Here is a 25,166-nt window from a genome sequence, read left to right on the forward strand (position 1 = left end):
CATGATTAAGTGACAGCTGTTTATTAGGGTATTGATTTGTTTTATATTGTCTTATTTTGTATTATATACTGTATTATTTGTATTTTACTTGTCTTTTTACTCTGTTGTAGTGATTTGGGTGTGAGAAAAGCACACATAAACAGAAAAAAAGATACGTATACAGTGCATAAAAAACTAGTTTTTTGCCTTAAACGAGGGGCGGATCAAAATGATTTGTTTTGTTGTAATTGACATTACGCCACAAATGCAGTTGACTGAACCTGCCTTGTATTGAACCCAGCATATTCCCTTTGAGAAGGCCTCAAATCCTCAAATGTCACCCGAAATCCATTCTCAGTATTTCTGTCTTTTTGTCAGATTTGTTTTGTAAAGCAGACGGAAGCATTGGTAAACTGAGGTCCGTGACTCTGCGCTGTGTAGCTGTTCGCAACTGAACAGAGTTTCTTTTCGCTGTATTACTGGGGATCCCGATCCCTCCTCCCCCTCCCGTTCCTGTGTTCCTCTTCTCCTTTGCGTGTCTCAGGTTTTTAATGACGAGAGCTTGTTGTCTCTGAGATGGAAACAATGGTGGTTTGGACCCATTTACTAAGAAAGGCGAGGAGCCTGTGTCAGGCGTTGTGTGGCGTGTAAGACCGACCCAAGTGACTTTTCTAGGCGTGGCTTCCTTCAGCATTCCAGTGTGACGTAGTCGAGGTAAAGGGGAGGTTTGTGTTGTGCTTTCTATGGCGCTGAGGTGGCGAGCATTGTAGGTTTTCTCTTCTATGGCCAGTAATAGATCCTTAAAGCGCTGTCCTGTTCTGGGAGAAGCTCCTTTGTCAGAGTAGAATGTCTGCAACTTCTCTAACTTGTCATCAGGCTGATGTTCATATTCCAGCACTTGATATTTGTCAGAGTAAGCCGGTCTCAGATCATGTGGTTTGACTGATGTTTTCATTGTCTGTGAGTCTCTAGAGGTGTCTATAGTTACAGTGGCATCACAAGGGGCGGAGTCACAGAGTTTGGTGCCACTCCCCTCTCTGCAGGAACACTTAGGCGGTGAGACACAAAGCATCTCCTTCTCACCAAAAGTTAAGACTGAAATATACACATATACAAATGCTGTCAGCTGAGTATGCATTGTATGAATTTTTAAATTAAACCAAAGTTTTAATATACTATAGGTCCTAAATAGGGTGACCATTTGGTTATTGCCATTTTACAGGACAGTAGATGTGATTTTGTGGGACAGTGCTGGACGTGTGTGTGAGAGATAAATGTACTACTATTAGACCATGTAAATATTGATGATGATTGGATGATAACATGCTTTAAATGATCAATAAGCTTTGTTAATGATGACCAGTTCTGGGCCCTCAAGTTATTGCCCAGGTTCAAGTGATAGGGCACAATGTAATTTACTTCACAGGACCATTCAGATTACGAATTATAATGAAATGAGTAACAGGCTAGTAAGTTAAAATCACATTTTATACTAAACAAAAATCTCCTTAAGCCTGGCATACACGACACGACTTTTAAAATCTGAACAGATTTTTAAAACATTAGGCATAATACACTTACCGACTTTGTAGATAGTGACAAAGTAAAACTGGGCATCATACACTACGTGACTGAAGATTGTTCCGATCACAACGAACTCACAGAAACGTGCGCCCTGTTGCTAGGAGACCCATGACAAATTCTAAGATCGTTCTAAAATCGGCTGAAAATATCAAACATGTTTGATATCCTCCGACTGGATAGAATCAAAGTCTGAAGATAAAAAAAATCGGAGTCTGTGATCATCATACACTACGCGATTTTCTGTGGAATCTGTCAGCTGTAATCTGCAGACTGGCTCGGACTTTCCTCAACTAGCGTCAACTTGTTCAGACTGTAAAATCGGGGGGAAATCGGGGCAAAAATCACGTAGTGTATTCCAGGCTTTAAACAAAATAAAAGTGTGTTCCTTTATTAGACTACGCAAACCATAAATGTGTTTTACTGGATTCAGTGCATCTCGAGTGCCAGTCTTTTTTGTTGGATCTGGCAGCTCTGACCAGGACGTTTTTATCCAGTACGTGTCTAGAAGAAGTCCTGGCTGGTGTAGCTGTATTTAACAACTTTTAATGAGGTTCACATTGATTCTTTTGCTCCGTCCAGTAATCTGGATGAATGCGTTGTTTGGTTATTTCCCCCACTCTAGCTAGAACACGAAGACTGCGCCAATGGATTTTTTCTATATATTTTTTTTATTCTATATAGTACATCAGTAATACTCCACTTGTAATTTTTCATGTCTTGAAAAAAGGTTGCTAAATAGGACTACAGAGGTTATCAGGGACTTAAACGGCATCATGCCAAACAGATCTGAACTCATCTGCTCGCTCAAACTTTCCAACTTCTAGATTTGAAGATGAAAAGACTGAAAGAGTTGTCTTAGTGGTGGTGATGTTGAAGTTGTACAATCATGGTGTATTTTGTTTATAGCCTAACTTCTGACAATTGCATTTTGGCTTCAAAATTCAGAAAACGTTTGTTAATTGATTATCTGGTTGGCCTAAGAAATTAATATTACCCTTAGGAATCAGCCCATCTCGTGTCTCGACCAGTATGGTAATCTCATTAGCTGTATCCACGTGCAGGGAGGAGGGGGAATCTGCTCTGTCCACTAGGCTTGGCTGTTTTGGTCTGATGGTCTCCGCTGTCCTTTTCGAGCCACTCTGGGCATCTCTGTCCTGTGATTGGCTCCTCTGGGTCTTACTGGCCTGCCTTGAGCTCCTCTCATTGGCTGTGTCACTCTGAGGAGACTAGTGAAGAAATAGTTTGTTAAATGTTTTGTGTTTACATGATCATTTTAGATATAAGATGGAATTCTTGGATAGAGAAGTATAGCTGGACGGTTCACCTGCTGCTGACTCTTTGCACTTGCGTTGCTTCTCCCTCTCGACAAGCCCTTGCTCAGAAGATTCCATTCACTGTTCTCTTCTCTCTGAGGACAATCATTGACATGTTAGCTATGATCCAAAGCCTAACAATTAGCCAACCTAGAAGGCATCATAGCATGTATTGTGATAAATTTTCTCCTCCAATATGTAGGACAAAAGAAATGCTGATAAACACACTTGTATTTAAAGGGGACCTATTATGCTCCTTTTTACAAGATGTAAAATAAGTCTCTGATATCCCCAGAGTGTATATGTGAAGTTTTAGCTCAAAATACCACACAGATAATTTTTTATAGCTTGTTAAAATTGCCACTTTTAGGGTATGAGCCAAAATGCGCTGTATTTGTGTTTGTTGCTTGAATGCAGCGGTTCTTAATTCCAGTTTACCAATTTTTTCCGGGACATTTCCTTAGACAATGACACTTAACCACAGTGTCCTCAGCGGCTCAGATGGAGGGAGTCTATGGAGACTCCTATGTTCGTTAGTGCATCCCAAAACACAACACTTGAAATGCCTCTTTGGCGCTGACATTGTATATCTCCAGCAGCTACAGCAAGTAATCAGTAATGGCGGAGGCAGACCACAGCTTCTCACTCAGGACTGTGTCAATAGGGTAGCGTCACAAATGGGTGGGACTTTTTCCCCTCTGTGACGTGAACAGAGGGATAATCTGAAACGGCTCATTCTGAGAGACTGTTTATGATTTTGCTTTAGATTATAAAAAAATGAGTGGGTGGATTTGTACCATTATAGGCTGGTTGTTTTCACACACTGCAGCCACACAACTGTGTTCAAGCACCTTATAAAAGTGATTTTTGCATAATAGGTCCCCTTTAAGGATGCATCAGTTTTAAAATACAGGTTTTTTTCATGTTATGGTTAATAAACTGATAAATTATAGATAAACAGATAAATGGTTTGAAATTAATTTCAATATTATATTGTGTGAATATAGTCAAAATAAAATGCTAAAAACTAAAAGTAATCATTTTAAATGCTATAAGCGAATTTAGGCATTACAACATTATATTTTATGTTATTATTATTATTATTATTTAGTCATTTAGCAGATGCTTTGATCCAAAGCGACTTACAAATGAGGGCAACAGAAGCAATCAATTGTAGTATTAAAACAACTAAAAACAGATCCAAAACTAAAAGCTAAAACTTTATAAATACTACCTATACACATTTTAAAAATAAAGAAATTAAATAAAAATGACAAATGCATACAACAAAATTTAAAAACTTAACATTTAAATGAAAAACGAAAAATAAAGCTAAAAACAATTCAAAATATTAAAGAACAAAAGGTATGAGTATAATAATGATTCTAACATAACACTAATCCAAACACCAAAAAAAAACTATACGTGCATGTACAACCACACACACACACACACACACATATTCATAAATTCAAATATATATATATATATATATATATATATATATATATATATATATAATTTCATTTCCATTTAGTTTGTTGAAGTATTAAAATAACTCAAATTAAATAAAACTAAAACTTAATAAAAGACCTATACAGACATAATAAATTCAAACATTATTTAACTAAAATTAAAATAGATAAATACAAATCACGACAGTATAGTTTATCAGTAATCCTAAGAAATAACACTACAAACACACATGCTAAAAACGACAACTTACTTACACATAGTAAGAAATTATATAAAGTTATAAAAACTGCAACAGAAGTGAAACAAGTAGTAGAAAAGAGGAGAAATCAAAAGCGATACGTATATCCTTTGCCGGTGTCCCAGCCAGGTGGAGTCGCACGATAGAGTCGATGGTCTTTATACTTTTCGCTCATCGCACGAGGAGGACTTCACACGACAACTGCCGCGGTAATCTAAGCTTTTTTTTATACCCATCTAACAAAATACTAATTGAACTTAGCTGGACACACTTTCCTTATTTTTCACAACAAATGGCTAATCAAGCGCAGACACTGACAAGATACACGATACAGAACGAGACCAAACGCAATATGTTGAGATTTGATAAAGATTACTTTTAACATTATTAGTATTAATTATTAGTATTTTAAAGATTAAATTTGATATTAAAATTAATATCCAGAATAGGCTGACATTGACCTATGTTGGGAAAAAACTAAATAATTTTGTTTAAATATAAATATAAAAATATTGACCTATATCCAATATGATACTTATATACACTACTGTTCAAAAGTTTGGGGTCAGTAAGTCTTTTTTTTTAAGAAGAAATTAATCCTTTTATTCAGCAGACACATCAAATCGATTAAAACTGACAGTAAAAACATTTATAATGTTGTTTTGAATTTTCTATTAATAAAAAAATCCTGAAAAAAACATGTCTCAGTTTCCACTGAAGACTGGAGTAATGAAAAAATCAGCTTTGCCATCACAGAAATGAATTATTTTAAAACAGAAAACAAATAGTAATAACATTTGACAGTACAACAGTTTTTACTGTATTTTTGATCAAATAAATGCAACCTTGGTGAGAATAAGAGACTTCTTCTGAAAACATTAAAAACTTTATGCATAAATCAAGCACGTATCATTTTACCTTCATGGTCCTCACTACTTTCTGATGCCTGGTGAGTTTTTTCAGCAGTAGATGGTAGCAAGCCAAAATGGTTGACGGCTTGTTACTGATGACCGTGTGGATGATATCAGATAGACCGTAACCTAGAGATTCAGTCATGTAGTTCAACACAGCTGTGTTCAGATCCTCAGGACGCAGCCTAAAAAGTAACAAAGAACCCACATATACAGATATCAGGAAATGTTGAATTGATTTTTTAAGATGTTTGTGTCTTTTTGAGCATCTTAGAATTAGATTTCATTTTACAAATACCTGTTTTTATGAGTGACAGTATGAAGGGGTCTTTTGGCATAACCCTCATTCAACCATTTATCCTCCATTGCTGCTTTTATTGTTGGCCTTTTTGCTGGTTCTGGCTCCAGAAGAGACAAGACAAACTGTACAGCCGCTAGAGAGAAATAAAGAACAAGAACACTGACATCTTGACACTGCTAAATGAGTCTCAAAACTCTGTTTTAACCTTCCACAGAAGATCTCAACACTGATTTGTCAGAGTGAGTGTATGTGTGTGTGTGTCCGACCCAGACTGAACTTCTCAAGGTTCCTCTTACAGAAGGACAGATCAGATTTAAGAAGCACTTTACTCCCCTGTTCCACCTTCTCAACCTGGGGGGGGGGGGGGGGGGGGGACTCCACAGGTCAGAGTGCCAGTTTGGCACCGCGCTGGCTGTGTGTGTGTGTGTGTGTGTGTGTGTGTACACTGAGGTGAAGGTAGTGTTTGTGTCAGTAGACAGTGACGATCACATTTACTCATTCACTTAGACTGCCATTATAGGCAGCCTCAGGATGCCAACAAAACTTACAAAATGGCATACCATAAGCTTCTGTGATAATTCATTTCCACCATACTTTATCCACAACAATGACTGTATTAGTAATTACAAATTGTATCTGTACTATTAAATGTTTCCTTCACTTTGATGTTCTTCTTTTTAATAAACAATGTACGCGCTGGTTCAGAGAAACGAGGTAATTCACCAAACGTAATATACAAACTATGTAATGATCTAGTGTAATCTAGTGCAACCCAATCAGGAAACCCGGCCGGGTTCTGTTCATCTAGCAGACATTTTGCATCATCAGGTTTGTAGTGCATCTATTTTTGTGACTAGTGAATATACTCTGTTATTAATATTCATGATTATAAATATTAATGTACTGGATCAGATGATCTCACAATCTGATTGAGAAGACACTTTGAAATCCACCGCTGCTCTCCACACCTTTTATCTCTCTTTCTGTATCTCGTCTTGATGTAGAACCCTTTGGGAATAAATCTTAAAGAGTATGAATATGTGTGGGGTCAGTAAGATTTCTTTTAATGTTTCTGAAAGAAGTTTCTTATTGTCATCAAGGTAGCATTTATTTGATAAAAAATACAGTAAACAATTTATTAATTTATTTAAAATATAAATATAAAATATTATATACAGTATAATAAAAATATATCTAAAATATATATTATTAATATTTTATATTCTAAAATTATATATTCTTTACTGTGACTCTTGATTTATTGCATTCTTGCTAAATAAAAGTAAACATTTTCAAAAACAAAAATCTTTTGAATGGTAAAGGATGTGTGTGTGTATATATATATACACACACACACATGCATACAATGCCCTCCAAAAGTATTGGAACAGTCAGGCCAATTCCTTTATTTTTGCTGTAGACTGAAAACATTTGGGTTTGACATCAAAAAGATGTCAATGCAAAAAAAGAATGCAAAAGTTTGGTGATGTCAATGGGTCACAGGCTTGATGCAGTTATTGAAAGCAAAGGATGTGCAACTAAATATTAAGTCTTTTTCACTTTAATCTATGTTAATTCTATCTGTTGTAATACTTTTGGTAACATGAAAAATGGGTGGGTTTAAACAAAGGGTACTATCTTCTAAGTTGTGTATCAGATCCAGATGAAAATACCTGTAAATAAAAGCTGAAATGTTAATCTCTCATCTCATATTCATCTTTTGATGTCAAACCCAAATGCTTTCAGTCTACAGCAAAAATAAAGGAATTGGCCTTACTGTTCCAGTACTTTTGGAGGGCACTGTATATGTATATATATATATATATATATATATATATATATATATATATATATATATATAGCCCACATTAAGAAAACTGCTTAATAAACATATTAAATAATGTTTTGATGAAAATGCAAAAAATGTTCTGTGAGGGTTAGGTTTCTTTGTAAACATTATTAGGTCAATACAAAATGAAATGTCTTTAGAAAGTTAATGGAAAAATCTATGGAAACTTTACCTTCGCTGATGTTTGATGGTATCGGACTGATTTCTCCATTCACCATTTTCAGATGAAGCTGCTTAATATTGAAGGGCTCCACCGTAAATGGCAGCGTGCCAGTCAACATGGCAAACATGCTCACACCCCTACACATACACAGAAACATACACACAATCTTCATCAACAGCCAGCATTCAAAAAGAAACCCATCTTCACATACACATATACTTTGTGTACTCTACTCACACAGACCACACGTCCACTTTAGGCCCGTACTTCCTGTGGGCCAGCAGTTCAGGAGCCGCGTAAGCAGGACTGCCACACTGAGTGTTCAGCAGCTCCAGAGAGAGAGAATCTGCCTTCAGAGTGTTACTCAGACCAAAGTCTGCACACAAACACACTCATATGTTAGTGTACATGCATACAAGCACATTATACTGTCTACAGTTTCTGATACAGAAGCTTTAAATAGCAGACTATATGTAGACTAATTATAAGTAGCTTTTTTCTTTCTTAGGTAGCTTTGAAATTACGCTTTAAGAATAATATACAATATCATAAAGATTTCAGACGCCTATGAAATACATGAATACAAGGATGGAGACAGAACCATTGAACTAACTCATTGAGTCTTCACAGCGATTATGACCATATCATGAGTTGTGATAGTCCTCATTTGTAAGTGGCTTTGGATAAAAGCGAAGCTTATTGACTTATTGTAAATGAGATGTGCCTCCTGTGTGCTTACGTTTGTTTACACTACTGTAACCATAATGGTTGGTAATTCTCAGAGGTCAAAGGTATTACAGTAGAAATGCTTTGACAAAAACTTTCCTCTGTTTAAAAGACGTACATTTATGTAAAAAGGGTCAAACGGCAAGACACACTCACCTACTATCTTAATGTTGTTGTGCTCATCCAGCAGGAAGTTCTCAATCTTCAAGTCCCTTGTTAAAAAACACAAAACTCAGAGATGAAGGAGGTTGATACCACACTCTAAACCTAGTTATTTACTTATGCATAAAATGACATTTTCAGGTTTAATTTAAATCTTAGTTTAAGTTTTAGTAGTGTTACATTATGTGCTTTTTCCATTTTAGTTATTGTTTTTTGTATTTCCATTTAATTACATTTTTATTTACATTTTAGTTTAGTTTAGTTAATTTTTGTTGGCCTACTAGCAACCATTTTAATTTCAGTGTCGATTTTTCATTTTAGTTCAGATTATAAACATCATATTTTATTTCATTTTATTCTCACTGAAAGCAAATTTAACAATAACAACACTGTGCTTTTAGTACCAACTTTCACTCAGATTTTAATTATGATAATACAATCCAAAATAGATGCATTTTTACACGTGCTCTTATACTTTGGGATCCAACTGTTCACATATACTGTACATGTATACAAACACCCATATGGGTCCAGCTGAAAGGGGAACTTCATGTGTGGAAATACATGACCAGCCAAGAACCTCTAGCAGCACACAAAATGTAATGAAAAATGTGAATTAAAAGGGGATGTATTGAAGAACAGAGCTACGAGACTTATTGTTGGTGATATCACAGCTTGGTGGTCCTGGATGTTCAGTCATTCTGCCAAGTTTTACTTTTACACTCTCCCCTCTACTTTTTCTTTTATCTTACTCCCGCCTTCTCCCTTTCTTTCCACTTCATAATAAACACTCACTTTGACGACCGCACACTCCTCACATTTAATATGAAATTGTATGAAAAGCCTATAAAAATATCATAGCCCTCAAAGTTATTTTCATTTCTCTCCATTTTTTCTGACATGGCTTACATCTCAAAGCCCAATGGGCGGCCTAATGTTCCTCAACTCGCACACACATACAGACACTGTCCCTAAAATGTTCAAAGTACAAAGAAAAGTTGAATAACTATTTTAAATCTGCCCGTCTTAAAGTTCTCTGACAGACATGATGTGTATTAGGGGAAAATTGGACCGCTGTCCAGCAGTTTGACTGGATTTTTGGGGTAAAATTAATGTGTGTCGTACAGAGAGGTTAGCAGAGACAGACTCAAAGGCATAAAGTGAGTGTTTGTGGAGCCAGTTGATAAAATAGTTTGATTTGGGTTGATTAATGCCATTCCAAGTGGGTGAACTTTTGAACTGAAATGGACATGAACCCACACGCTCCCTTCGTTACCATAGGGACTGTATATGTTGATTAACCCCACGGGTAGTCAAGTGTGTGTGTGTGTGTGTGTAGCCTGATGAACATCCTTTGATCCTTGACATACTCTAATAAAGGCCCTTTTCTGAGGGGATTGTGTGTGACACAGACCTCAGCGTTATGAAGCTTCGTCCTGGGACTCCATTAGTAAGGAAGTCAGTGAATGATGTGTTAACCATAGTGGCTCTGGCTGATGATGTCATGAGAAGCTTATGGCATTCCCACTCTTGCCTCAATTAGGCTTCACTGCCAAACCACAGAACTACACACACACACGCACATACACACACACACACACTAACGAGGACACACCTTATTGTTTTTATGTAATATAATAAATGTTTAGAATTATACATTAATTTAACTATACTAGTACAGACTAACTCTAAACCTTCCCCTAAAAAAGTTGTTAAATGTATTATATAAATAAATAAAAAATGCATTTATATTATCGGGATAGTAATTTTATATAAATTATGTAAAATTATAAGAATATAAAATTATATAAAAATGCAAAATGAAAATATCAACAAATAAATCAAATTGAATTTGAACTGAGTTTTTTAATGTTTATTATAATACTTATTATTAATAATGACTTGTTTTGATCATCTTTAAAGCATTACATTTCAAATGTTTCCCCAAATTATAACAAAGTAAACCCACAAACACTTTTTTTTTATAACTCTTCAGTTGTTTTTATTTTTTATATTTACATGTATATGTAATTATAAATACTACAGACTAATTCTAACACTATAAGACAAAAATGGATTTATTGATGAACTAATGAATAAACAACAAAAATGAATAAAAAACAATAAACAATTTAACATTTTAAATAAATTTATATAAATAAATAATGAATGTATTTAATTTTATACTTTTGTAATTGTAGATATTTTTATGCATTTTATACTGAGAAAAGTCCTTTATAAATAAATTATATAACACTCTAAAAATTAAAACCTTTAATATTTGTTCTTTATTAGTAGTATAAGATGCTAAAGAGAAACCATTTTTAATTAATAATATTTAAAAGTTATTTATTAGAATTTTTCCCTCAAAAAATCCTCAGACTAACAGCAAATAAATCAACACACATATACTTGCTCTTTGTTTCATCCATTTTCACACACACTTCTCTCATCTATGACACACGGCACTTCATTATTTCAAGGCTTTTATAACTAGAATCCACTATACAGCTTAACACCCTCTCAGCGTTTTCCTTTCTTTTTTTCCTAGTGCTACCCCATTATCCCTACTACATCCCTTACAAACTATATGATCTCAACACTTCAGTTTTGTGGGTCCAATTGTGTCATTGTGCAAGAATTTCCACTCATTACCTGTGAACTATCCCGTGCCGGTGCAGGTGTTCCACTGCAGACAATATCTGGCGGGTGTACCTGCGGACCTCTCTCTCCTCCAGCCGTTTGCGTTCACAGATTCGATCCATAAGGTCTCCTCCTCCGCACAGCTCCATGGCCATGTAGTAGCAGTTCTCCGTCTCCAACGTCTCCAGCAGCAAGACGATGTTCGGGTGGCGGATCAGCTGGTGAATCCGGGGTTCTCGCTTCATGTTTTTTAAAACGTATGAATCCTGACGAGCCTTTTTCTTATCTATCACCTTGATCGCCACCTGACAGACAGTGAGAGAAACAGTGTCATTTTAGTATCAACTTTGTCTCAGATTTTTCTCTTCAAATTTATTAGAAGAAATTAAGATATACAGTAGTCTGAGAAGTGGATGACTTTATTTACTCTATTTAATCAATCTTTATTAATCTCATTGCTGTCTAGGAGGAAAAAAAAAATATTCAAAAGATCTCACTTTTATTTTCTATGGGACATTTTTCCTCCAAAGAAAATTTCTATAGTATTTGGTCTATCAAAACTTAGTGATTTAGTTTAGTTTGCAGTGTTTAATAGCAGAGCTGTAGCATGGCACAAAACTATAGCTCAAAGTCCCTCTCTTTAACTCCATGATAATAATTTACATTCTCAAATTCTAGGACTGAGCTGGGGGTGATGTGTGCTTATGTATCACCACAGCAACCTCTTCAGGAAAGCAGAGTGGTCAGGAAGGGCTCAGTGATGTGTATAAGAGCTGGTAACATACACACGCACACAGGCCGCAATTACTGACCCATGAAACTCAGGTCACCACAGTGAGAAGAGGAGGACTCTCTCTCTCTATGTTTGTCTGTGTCATGATGAACCCCGAGGTTTTACAATTTGCCTAGAACATTTCTAGGCATCTAATAGATATTCTATAATGATACTAATATAAGAGATACTGAGGGAAAAAAAATAAATTAATTAATTAAAGATATTAACAAATATATTGAATTTAATTTAAACTGAGTTTTCAAATGATTATTTTTAATATAATTATTAAATAACTGTCAATCTCCCTCGGTCTGGGGCTCCATGCAAGATCTCACCTCGTGGAGTTTCAATGATCATGAGAACGGTGAGGAATCAGCCCAGAACTACACAGGAGGATCTTGTCAATGATCTCAAGGCAGCTGGGACCATAGTCACCAAGAAAACAATTGGTAACACACTACGCCGTGAAGGTCCCCCTGCTCAAGAAAGCACATGTACAGGCCCGTCTGAAGTTGGCCAATTATTAAGAGGAGAACTGGGGAAAGTGTTGTGGTCAGATGAGACCAAAATCCAGTTCTTTGGCATCAACTCAACTCGCCGTGTTTAGAGGAGGATGAATTCTGTCAATAACCCCAAGAACACCATCCCCACCATCAAACACGGAGGTGGAAACATTATGTTTTGCAACTGCACCGCTTCAAAGGGACGATGGACGGGGCCATGTACCGTCAGGGCCTGGGCATTGAAGCCAGCCAGGGCATTGAAAATTGGTCATGGAGGGGTATTTCAACAAGGGTTTTGCCACCAAGTACTAAGTCATGTTTTGTGAAGGGGTCAAATACTTATTTTAAATATACTATTTAAAATGCAAATCAATTTATAACTTTTCTGAAATGCATTTTTCTGGATATTTTTGTTGTTATTCTGTCTCTCACTGTTAAAATAAACCTACCATTAAAATTATAGTCTGATCATTTCTTTGTCAGTGGACAAACGTACAAAATCAGCAGGGGATCAAATCATTTTTTCCCCACTGTAATTACATTCACATGCTTTAACTAAAATACCATGACAAAATTTAACCATGATTTTCACTCATCTTCTAACAACACTGAAGTAGGTATATGTGAACCATTTTACAGCAAATAACTAAAGTACAATTTCTGCAGGCTCTAAACGCAAATCACTGAATCAATGACAATCATACCATTACAAATCATTACAATCTATTACAAACAAAGACATCTGTTATAACTGATATAACATCACCAGTGAAGTCTGCAGACAAAATAAACACTATTTAGTATGCTAAAAATTTATCAGATCTATTACATGACCAAAATGAATACACTAACAAAACGTCAACAGCCAACACACAATTAATGATCACCCCTCCTCCCCCAAACAAAAAATGCCTTTTATAATAATAAATGTCTCTAACAGTTTGAGTGTGTTCGTTTGGATGGATTATTGCTGCGGTGCGTGTCAGAGATTAGGCAAGACGAAGTCGCTATGAAAGCTGAGAGAGCGAGACAGCATGAAAAATGGATGAAAGCCCTTCAGCGCACCGATGACTGACACCCTTAGTGTGTGACACTGCACCTTTGATTGACAGGCGTCTGCGTGTAAGAGACTGTTACCTTCTCTCCTGTACTGATGTGCATGCCCACCATAACCTTGGCGAATGAGCCCTTGTTGATCATTTTGCCCACCAGGTAACTGCCCACACGCTTAGTGTGAGGAAAGTTTTGGAGCAGGTCATGGGGCACTTTTCCAAAGCAGGGAGTTGCCGCCTGCTCCAGCTCCCCTGAATCTGTCATGCTCCCATCCAGAGATGATTTCAACGCAGCCGGCATGATGCCAGTGATGCCCGTCTGCTAGCCGATCCACAGGATGACACCGAGGATGGAGGAAGACAGGTTGGCGAGAGAGGAAGGGCATGTGAGAGGGAGGCCGGTCTCATTGGTTCTTCTTTTGCTGTTGGTGTTTGTCCTGTCAAGAAGGAGAATATCCAGTCTTCGCTTGTCTCATATGTATTTCTATAGTCCAGATGCTGATCCACAATCACATGCTGTGTGTTGGGACCAGGTTTCTGTCTTTTACTTGTCTCTAGCCTCAGATGTACCTCGCTTTATCTGTCTTTTTTATCTAGACTGTCTCTTTACTGTCGAATGGAAGGTTCTTCTGTCACTCTGGTTAGTTCATGCACTCTTGTCTTTGTGTCTGTGTGAGTAAGAGTGTGTGTGTGTGTGTGTGTGTGCTGGTAGATAATTAACTGTATCTGGTCTCAGGTTGATGCTGTGAGCCTAGCGTAGTGAGAGGACACACTACACCGTAGTGACCCCCCACCTACACACACACACACACGCACAGAACGTAAACTGGAAAAAAAAAAAAAAAACAGTTCCCAAAAATGACAGCATTTCATTTTACAGTATTTTTACAGTATTAACTTCTATACTTCTACTTATTTTATACTTATTTCTAACATTTTTAAGCCTTAACATTTGTTGATATAACTTTAAATTTGGGTATATTAAAATATAACATAATATAATTATATAATTATAATATAATTATAATATAATGCAAAATAATAGTTTGTTTACATAATGTGTGTACTGTGTATATTTACTGTATTATGTATATATATATATATATATATATATATATATATATATATATATACATACACACACACACACACAGAGTATTTATTTTAAAAATATTTACATGTATTTATATTTATATTCATATAATTTATATTATGTATAAATATATTTAAAATATAAACATTAAATTTTTTTTAAATATATACACATGCATGTGTGTGTATTTATATACACATAATAAATGTACACAGTAAACACTTATATTATGTAAACAAATCTTTTATTTTGGATGTGATTAATCATGATTAATCGTTTGACAGCACTAAATATAATATATATTTAATTTTTTATATTTTTTATATATTTTCTTCTTAAGTATATGTTTCTTATTATTAAGTATTTTCCTTTATTTTATGAGAAACATAACATTTAAAATTTTCTTATATTACTTACATTACTTATTATATTAGTAATTTTTTTCAAAAGCATTTTAATTAGATTTTGAATGTATGTGTGTTAGTCCATAATATTAAATTAATAAATAAATCTGAAAAAAACTAATTAAACAAAAATATACAGTATGACACATGAAGCACACTTTTTAGATACCTGTCAAAACATTTTTACAGCGTAGAAAGAAAAAAAAATTCTCACTTTATCAGCCAACATCTTTTTATGTACAATAATTTTCATATATTGTTAGAATAACATTCTTTATAGGAGCTTGTCTCTTAAAGGTCCAGAAATATATTTCTTGGATATCATCAACAAAGACTAATATCCTCTACCACACTAGAAATTAAATCATGAAGGAAATAAACAGCCCATTAATCACACAGTCTCATATTGCCCAATAATAACCTTGAGATATTACAATAACTCAAAAAGCAACATCATCCAATAAACCAGCTTCTAAAACCTCTTGAATGAGGCGGTCAGATTTCATTGGTTAATAATGACATGCTGTAATGTGGGGCTTGTCAATGCAGCGACCATCACTTGAGATCCTGTTATGACAATGAGGAAGAAACAGCCACATTGATATTAATATCATAAATTGCTTTAGAAAGGAAAGTACACATCTATGTGATTGGTTTTGGCCTTGGACCAGAGTGTGTTAGTAGGGGTCTGTGTGCTTGAATGAGAGGCTATTGTTGGATAAGTGTGTGGTTGGGGTCAGGTTTCTTTATTTCTTATTTGCTCACTCCATTCATCCACAGGAGAGGGAGATGAACTGAACAGCAAGGGGCTGGAATCTGAGACCACCATACTACACACACACACAGTCATATATACATTGCAGTACAGTAAAAATCTCTCATTCATATCTACTCTATCCACTTTGAGAAAATAAAGAGAGACCCTAAAGCTGTGTATGCGTGTGCCTCAAAAGTTTTATATCCACGGTTCAAAGCAGGCCATGACAACAAGAGCCAGAAAGTGAAAACACACAGACGCTCAGAACAGAACGCCTTGCGTTCACCCCCAAAAAATGTGTTCCAGCCTCGAGGCTTTGGCAAAACACTGCACGGTCAAATTAATAGTGCTGAAAACCTCCGTCCATTTCCTGTTCTGCAAGAAGCCAATCCCCAGCAATCCATTAAAGCATATCTTAACACTAAATAACCTTTTAAAACCCTGCTGGAGCATCCATGTGCTAACATGCTAATCTTCATGAGGAGGTCTCATAGCAGGATGTCAGCAGAAACATTGCTGTGCAAAAATGTGCTATCACTGAAAAACATGAAGTAAACAAAGTACAAAAAGCATAGCTGGTGGTTCAAACAAAGCAGATACATGTGCAGTCTGTTCTCTGTTATTAAAAGGAGTTAATAAAAGGATTAAAAGGAGACTTTTATGTTCCACAGAAAAAAAGTGAATCGGTTTTGGAACAACATGAGGATGGTAAGTAAATTATTCGCTTGTAATATTTAAAATTGTTGATTTGGGTTGTCATTTTTTATTTTTTTTTACTTTTTTGTTGACAGATTCAAATTTGAATTTTTATAATAAATAATATGTTTGTTAAATAATATTATATAATTTATCATATATTATAAATATTTATTTATTTAGTATAAAATATTTATGAATATTTTATTTATTATTATTAGAAGATAATTATCAACTTATCTGTATCAGACAATATTAATCTGTGCTTTAGCCCCAAAAATAAAGAGACATTTCTTAAAATATCTCCCAAAGAAAACAAGAAATATATACAGTTTTATGCAGAACAACATAAGGAAGATGAATAAATGATGACAGAATTCTAATTTTGGGGTAAACAATTCCTTTAAGCTTGCATAAAGCATACAGCATGTTCTCTCAACAACATGTCAGCCTTGATCAGAATAAACAAGTACTAACCGTTGTGAAGACTGCCCTCTTGTGGCCGAAGAAGCAAAGAATTATACATTATATATATTATTAAAAATATAAAGTAAATAATTATTAGTTTTTTTCATATTTTTCATGTCACACATTTTCTCCACACATTTTCTCCAGTAAATTTAAATAAATGATATATGTATATGTGTATGTGTGTGTCTTTGAATCGTATATGATATGGATACCATCAGCAAATTTGTTTAATATTTCATTTCATGCCTCACTCAAACACAAAGTCCTAATCATATAACATCCTGATGAAAACTTAACTAAAAAAACAACACCTTCATTGACTTCCAGCATCACAGCTTGTTTAGAGGCCTAGTGCTGTCAGCAGCAAGGAAGACAAGGAAAGCAAATAAAACTGAGGAATAGAGACAGAGATTTGCCTGTCTGTAAGCTTGTAGATGGGATCGACTTTAAACCATAATTAAATTGAAAATGCTTCAACACAGCTAATGAAGACCTGCTGCGCACACATACACTCTCACACACACACACACACAAAGCGTAACATGGGGCAGGGTGATGACAGCACTGAAGTGAAGCAGTCATTTCCTGAGCACCATGGCCAGATGTCTCACACACTACGTCTCAGAAATCCCGCTCACACACACACACTGGTGTGTAATAAGTCAGACATTTAGTTCTCATTAATACCAATACAAGGGTCACTCAGACACAGCTGCTCGGCAAAACTTCATTACGACGTCCCGCTAAAGGGCGAACCACACTATTTGTGGACAGAGTTGGATAAAATAACACAGAATGATGTTTTAGTGAGTGTTCTGAGTGGTGCGTGTGTGTTTGCATGTGATGCAGCGAGTGGCTTAATTACTGTGTGCTAATGAAAAGCTGTGTGTGAGTTTGTGAGCAACTCAGATGGTGGAACTGCCACGCTGCGCTCACAGCTCGTAAATTGCACACCTTCTAAAGGATGTGGGCTGTTGCTTGTGTGTTTGTGTGTGTGTGTGTGTGTGTGTAAAAAAAGCTAAAAGCACAGATTTTAGGGCCCAAATCAGAGTGCAACTGCAGTAAAAAATCTCCTTAGAGATTAGTTGGTGTATAGTGGTTGTTATTCAGAATTGTTAGAGCGAATGATGTGCTAACGTAGATGTGCTGTACCAGATGTGAAAATGTTAAACTTAGATAAATGCATCATTAATCATCTAAGATTGCGTGTGGATGTGAAAAATAGAGACTATTCTATTACATATGGGAAAACTTGCATAAACCCCAGATGTTTGAGAGTCATCCATGTTTTGAGGCATCAGAATGTTTCTCTGTAGTTTCCAGAAGAGGGCACTAGAGAGAAACTCATCTTTTATTTCCTGAAAACACTTTGTTTGGGAGAAAATTATATATAAATATAGAGCATAGCTTTCTTTTGATTATAAACATGAGCGCTAGCATACTAGCCAACCTTTGTTTGAGTAAACCATTTTTTCTGTTTTAATAAATACTGAAACATTTTTATTTTTCATATTTTAGTTTAGTTCATTTGTTCCTATACTTTTAATGCATTTGTTTTTATTCCTTTTCTGGACGTCAGTTGTCCTAATTAGTATTTCATGGTTTCTAACGTCTAAACAGGTCAAAAATGAATCAAACAGCACAAAAGATTTTATAAAGAGCACAAAAAACTTACAAATTCATTGTTGTTTGGATTGGAACTGCATCGTAGTCCAAACATAACATAAATTCATTTTGTGGTGACTGTAAAACTCACGCTAAAACAAGCCATTGCTGAATTAGCTCTTTAACGATTCACACTCTGAACAACACATAAAAATGCAGCTTTTAAGTTTCTCTAGGAAATCATTCTAAAAGGGCAATCTTAGAACAAGAAATGGGGTTTTGTTCTGTGCTTTTCATTAATTGCTCAAGCAAAAAACAGTTTATACCCCTCATGCCTTGTTTCATGGCCATTCTGTCACTGATTAGCAGCAAGCTGCGACAAAAGCATTCTTCATGCAAAAAACCTTACCAAAAAATGATTTCCATTACATCCATCTCTCCATAAACGTCCCTGACTGTAAATTCACAATTATGTGACTCTCCCTGCCTCATTTTGAACACGCAGATTTGACTTTTTTTTTTACCACAATACCAGTGATTTCCTGTTCATATGGTCATCCATGCACCCAAAGTCAACAGCAGAGAGACCATACAGCATAATGGATGTGTTTTATGGAAAGGGTGTTATATTAAGTTTAATAGCAGTGTGCGGTGGGCTAATGGCTGCCTTTGGCTTCCCTCCTGAAAATAGAACTGAGGGTGGGTTTGGAGCGATTCCTCTGTATGTGTGTCCGAGTGAGAGAGACATGTATATGGACAGTTCTAGATATAGATTATGCAGAAAGACTGAAAAAGTGTGTGTGACACATGAAAACTGAATGGAATGAATGAAAGGAAAAAGACCATTTCAAATGTTCCATTTGAACCATTTAGCTGCTTGGGTTTTAATAAGTATTTAGAGGGGCTAAATAGCTAAATAAGGATATATATATATATATTGCAGAATAAATGTTCACCTCTCTAAATGTTTGGCAGTAACTTTTATCCATCTAGTAACCTGTGATCTGTTGTTTACGCGATTTGGGCTTTAGGGGTTTTATGTGTGAATGGTCGATAATGACCTATAATATATTGTAGGCCACTCTTAATTTAGAGGCAGTTTTAAAGGCGCATGAAGGCAAAGCAGTAAAATATTCCTCCTGCGCTGTGCTGAGCAACACCTCTATCAACCTCCATCCCACCCTCCATTTAGAAAGACTTGTTTATTTTAAGAAAAAAATTGAGAATGCTCTTCTGAATGATTCTATCTATCTTCATCGGCCCATCTCTCTGTCTCTTTGCCTAGCTCCCTTTGTTTTCTTTCTTTAACTAACCTGTATCATTTTATCAGAAGTGGTCTGAAATGAAGTGCTAAGTGTCAGGTATTATTGAAAGGAAACAGACTGGAACAACACGTGTGTTTTCTCAGGCCTGTAAAGACTCCTCTGCTCCTCAGGCCAAATTCTTACTTATGAATTACAACCTGTGTACTGATGAGTCCTCACTACAGACTCATACCTGCTACGAGAGAGTACTAGAGCAAGAGAGATGAGAGATGGCTTGAAATGTACTGTTAATGAGCGTGCGTGCGTGCACGTGTGGTTGTGGGTTGCTGAAATCATTAATGCATCGTGGTGTTAACGAAAATCTGGTCTTAATTTGGCAAGATTTGTGCCGTTTTAATGTACATATTAAACATGTTGCCAAACTTAGCAGCAGTCATGCAAGCGGCCGTCTGCTCCACTGAACAAAAGATTCCTGCTAATCTGTCATTAACTGTAAATGAATGTATGAAATTTTGTGAGAATGCCTTTAACTGCAGGCACTGAAAAGTGTGTATAAAGATGTGTTTAAGTTACATATGACGACATAGAAAAGAAATATTGCATTTTTATTGAATAAAAATGGGATTGATGAGTGATATAACATTAAAATATGTACATTGTTATTACCTCACAGTTTTGCTCACCTTTAAATTTAAAACCTAACAAACATTGTTGTTGTTTTTTTTCATAGAAATTCTGCTTACGCTGTCTTCTCCTAAAATAAATGTCACTAGGTTTGCTATTTTGAAATATAATACAAATACATTCAAATATTTTTATGCGAATCCAAATATGTTTTTGAACCCTCTATATGCAGTATGCATTTAATAATTATGCAGTTAGTAAATCAATATAAATATTAAACACAACAACTACATAATGATACAAATATTACAACCACATATATTATAACAATATTTTAAATATAATTAATAACATGCATATATTTGTTATTTATTTTCAGATAAAACTAAACTTGCTGCAAACTGTTTTGTGTGTATTTGTATTTTTTTAAATTGCCCTTAAACATGTGTTTTGTGTGTATATTTAAATGCAGTGCCTTATAAACTCCTCTGTTCCCACTCTTTCCTCTTTTTTCGGCACATGGTTTCAAGATACTGTCGGCCATGCCACATCAAACCTGAACTCAGCAGCTGGCCGTGTGGTTAAGAGCGTGTGTGTGTTGAAGGGTGATGGTTGCCAAGGAACCAGTATTTAATAAAGTCATCGGGTCTAAGATGGGAAAGAAACCGCAGCTCAACTTGAAGCATGAGAAAATCGATGAATGCCACCTCCACCCCCACATCCCCATTCGCTTTTCTCTCACTCTCACTCGGAGAACACTGTGCTGCTGCAGTAAACGCATCTATAAGAGAAGTACCATGATACTGCGCTGCCAATAATTCAGGATGGGAAATGCTTCATTTACATAGAACAATCATGACAGATGTGTTCATTTAGCTCTGCTTTAGAGTTTATGTATGTGTGCGTGAGTGAGTTTTCACTGTCTGATATTTCTGTGTGTTATCTTGTTAATGGCACACCTTGTTTGCCAGGCAGAAACAGCCAATTAAAAGCAACTTGTGTTAAACTAGGCCCATTTTCAGTGGTATGCCTCCAGGACCCACAAAAACAATCTTCAATGTGAGTGTGTGTCTGTGTGGGATGGGGATTTACACCTCACTAATGATGTGTGAGTTTAATACTCGTAGCTGTTTTCAGCTTCACATGCAACAGGTTAACACCTTCAGTGCCACAGCTGGTGAACAGAATGTACACTCTGAATTGAGTTTTTACATTATAATAAATATGAGCAGTAAATTTGCAAATTATATCACTATTCGTTATTATAGATCAGAAAACTAACCCATCATTTTTAGCCTAGTTTTGTAGTTTGAGTTCTTTAACTAAAGAATATATTTTGAGATCAACAACGTGATTTATGTGACAAGAGTATTGAGACTGATGCATGATGAGATACAAAATATATCTACTAAAAACTCTGTCATCTACATCTTTTTTTTAATTTGCTAAACATGTCATCTTCTTTAATATAGTTTGATACATCTATCCCCACTTTTTACTGTAGGCCTTTCTTGACATATTCAGAAATGTATTCGGATCATTTCCGTATGTGTCAGCTTACTCAGAAAATGTCAAAGAATAAAAACTTGGGGGAATGAACTTTCACATTTCTTGTTTCTTCCCTTAGAGTTTCCTGCTTACCAAAATATTTATTTTACATTTTGAAATTTATATTGAATATTTTATCATCATTATAGTCATGCTCACATGGTCAGACAACTTTTTTATTTTGTTGCAAAATGTAACTATATTATTGCCTAGCTCTTTATTTAAATCTTGATAGGCAAGTATGTGTTACAAGTCGGTCAGGTTCACCCCCCAACCAATCACAGCGTACCTCCTCTCCCGAGTACTGATCACCTGCACCTGTTCCTCATCACCTCACCCATCAAGTACAGTTTATAAGCACACACCTCAGCTACATCCAGTGTCTGATCTCGTTAATGCGAAGTGGACTCAACCGTTGGTACTATCACCTTGTACAATCGAAGTGACTTAACTGTGGTATTTACCTTAATTCTCTTCCTCCAGTTGTGCATTCCATCTGCAGCTCCAACCCCCACACTGAGTGTGCTTCCAGTTCTCCAGTCCTCCTGTTCTCCTGGTCTCCATCTCCACAAGTTCCTGTAAGGCAAATAGTTCCCAGTATTCACCTCCTTGGACAACTCTGTGTTGGATTACTCACCCGAAGTTCCCCGTCTTCATTTCTGAGCTCCCCTGTTCAAGAAACCACTCTTTGTTTAATACTTACCTCTGTGTCCTGTTCAGTACATGTAACAGAAGATCGGACCAACACTGAAGTGGCAGGATGAGCGTGCAAGATCCCTTCCAGGAACTTGTGGATTCCCTTAGACGGGTATTGCTCAACCCACCAGCACCTCCGGTACCCTCCGCTCCAGTTCCACCATCTTCCGTCAACATCCCTAGCTCTCCTTCACCCACCGTGTTCGCAGTCCCATGGCCCGGCCAGCGCCCTTCTCTGGCACGGCGGCGGAGTGCAATGGTTTCCTATTGCAGTGTTCACTCACTATTGAGTTACAGCCACAGATGTTCTCTACTGAACAGTCTAAAATTGCTATCATAACCTCCTCTCTGACAGGCCCCGCTCTTCAATGGGCAGAGATGATCTGGAACCAGGCTGGTCCTGCTACTCAAACACTCACGAACTTCACAGCCCATTTTCGGGAAGTTTTTGGCAGAGTCCCTGGAGATTTGTCTATTGGTGAGCAACTTTATCGATTAAGACAAGGCTCTATGTCTATTAACCAGTATTCGCTCAAGTTCAGGACTCTAGCGGCTGCTAGTGGTTGGAATGAGCAGTCTCTCCTAACTGCCTAGCGACAAGGATTGGATCCGAAACTTCGACTGCACTTGGCAGCTTATGACGACTCCATAGGACTAGAACAATTTATTCAACTTGCCATTCGCTGTTCCAACCGCATAGCATCATGTACACCAGACCTTCCCATAGCCATTGCTACTCCTCCCAATCGCCGGCCAGAGAACAGTAGCCCTCCAGAACCCATGCAAACCGACTCCTTCCGTTTATCACCAGCTGAGCGGCAGAGACGGCTTATGCAGAGGCTATGTTTGTACTGTGGAGCTAATGGACACATGATCCTGGCGTGTCCCCTTCATCCTCCACGGCCCATGGTGAGTGCTATTCAACCTTCTCTAAGGAAGATGAATCCTCTCTCCACATGAGCTCAACTTACTGCCTCTAATGTCACCCTTTCAGTATCTGTCCTCCTTGACTCCGGCTCAGCGGGCAATTTCATTGCCGGAAGTCTCTGCCGCCAGCTCCGACTCCCGACCTCGGCCACCGAAACCACCTATCAGATCCAATCCATAACTGGTAAACCGCTCTCTCAACGTCACGTCAAGAACAGTGTGGGACCCATTCAACTCCGGATAGGGCAACTTCATCTTGAGACGTTGCATTTGCTGGTTCTGGAGGGCTCCACTGTGGATATCATTCTCGGACGTCCTTGGCTGGTGCAGCATAACCCCATACTCTCATGGAGCACGGGTGAAGTCCTAAAGTGGGGTGACAGCTGCTTCTCACAATGATTCCCGGATCTCCCTCAGCCCTTACCATCGGTTCCTGTTCCATTACCCATTCACTCCACCTCCATCGAGAGCCCCATTGAGAAGCAGTCTGTCGAGATTCCACCCTGTTAAACCCCCTTTAACAACGTCTTCTGCCCTAAGAGAGCTGCACCGCTTCCACCACATTGGCCATGGGACTGTGCCATCGACCTCATTCCGGGTGTGTCAGTGCCCCGCGGCAAGATCTATCCTCTGTCACTTCCTGAACAGAAGGCCATGGAGGAGTACATTGAGGAGGCCTTGAAGCAAGGATATATCGTTCCATCGACATCCCCCTGCTGCTTTCAGCTTCTTCTTTGTGGCAAAAAAGGACGGAGGCTTGCGCCCATGCATTGATTACAGAAAACTCAACGACATCACAGTTAAATTCCGGTATCCTCTCCCCCTCGTCCCAGCAGCCCTGGAACATCTACGCGGTGCCACCATCTTCACAAAGTTGGACCTCCGCAGCGCGTATAACCTCATTCGCATTCGTCAGGGAGACGAATGGAAGACTGCCTTCGTGACCCCTACTGGCCACTATGAGTACAGGATAATACCGTATGGACTAGTCAATGCTCCCTCAATCTTCCAAGATTTTATGCATGAGGTGTTCCGGGAGTTTCTCCACCGCTTCGTCATCGTGTATATAGATGACATCCTTATCTACTCCCGGAGCCTGGCCGAACATCGCCACCACGTTGCGGAGGTCCTCAAACAGTTAAGGAAATTCCACCTGTACCTCAAAGCTGAGAAATGCCTTTTCCACCAACCCACGGTTCAATTCCTCGGATACATCATCGACAGTGGTGGCATTCGCATGGACGAGGGGAAGGTGGAGGCTATCACATCCTGGCCCATTCCCAGCACTTCGCTTCCTTGGTTTCTCCAATTTCTATCGCCGTTTTATTATGAATTACAGTACCATCACCAGTCCACTCATCGATCTCCTCAGGGGGAAGGCTAAGTCTCTGTCCTGGAGCCCCGC

At 37.3% G+C, this 25,166-nt stretch overlaps 1 protein-coding gene across 1 annotated transcript; it reads right to left on the reverse strand.

Moving 5' to 3' along the window:
• Positions 1–316: 316 nt before the first annotated feature.
• On the reverse strand, positions 317–13,976 carry LOC306860928 (hormonally up-regulated neu tumor-associated kinase-like; the record flags this gene model as incomplete). Its single annotated transcript, XM_079402962.1, has 10 exons — positions 317–1,074; positions 2,558–2,789; positions 2,888–2,971; positions 5,509–5,686; positions 5,800–5,935; positions 7,824–7,951; positions 8,052–8,190; positions 8,697–8,752; positions 11,358–11,650; positions 13,761–13,976. 10 exons carry the CDS (start codon positions 13,974–13,976, stop codon positions 317–319), a joined length of 2,220 nt encoding a protein of 739 aa, XP_079259088.1.
• Positions 13,977–25,166: the final 11,190 nt, after the last annotated feature.

The sequence above is a fragment of the Barbus barbus genome, assembly GCF_936440315.1.
Source record: "Barbus barbus genome assembly, chromosome: 41".
In the NCBI taxonomy this organism is placed as follows: Eukaryota; Metazoa; Chordata; class Actinopteri; order Cypriniformes; family Cyprinidae; genus Barbus; species Barbus barbus.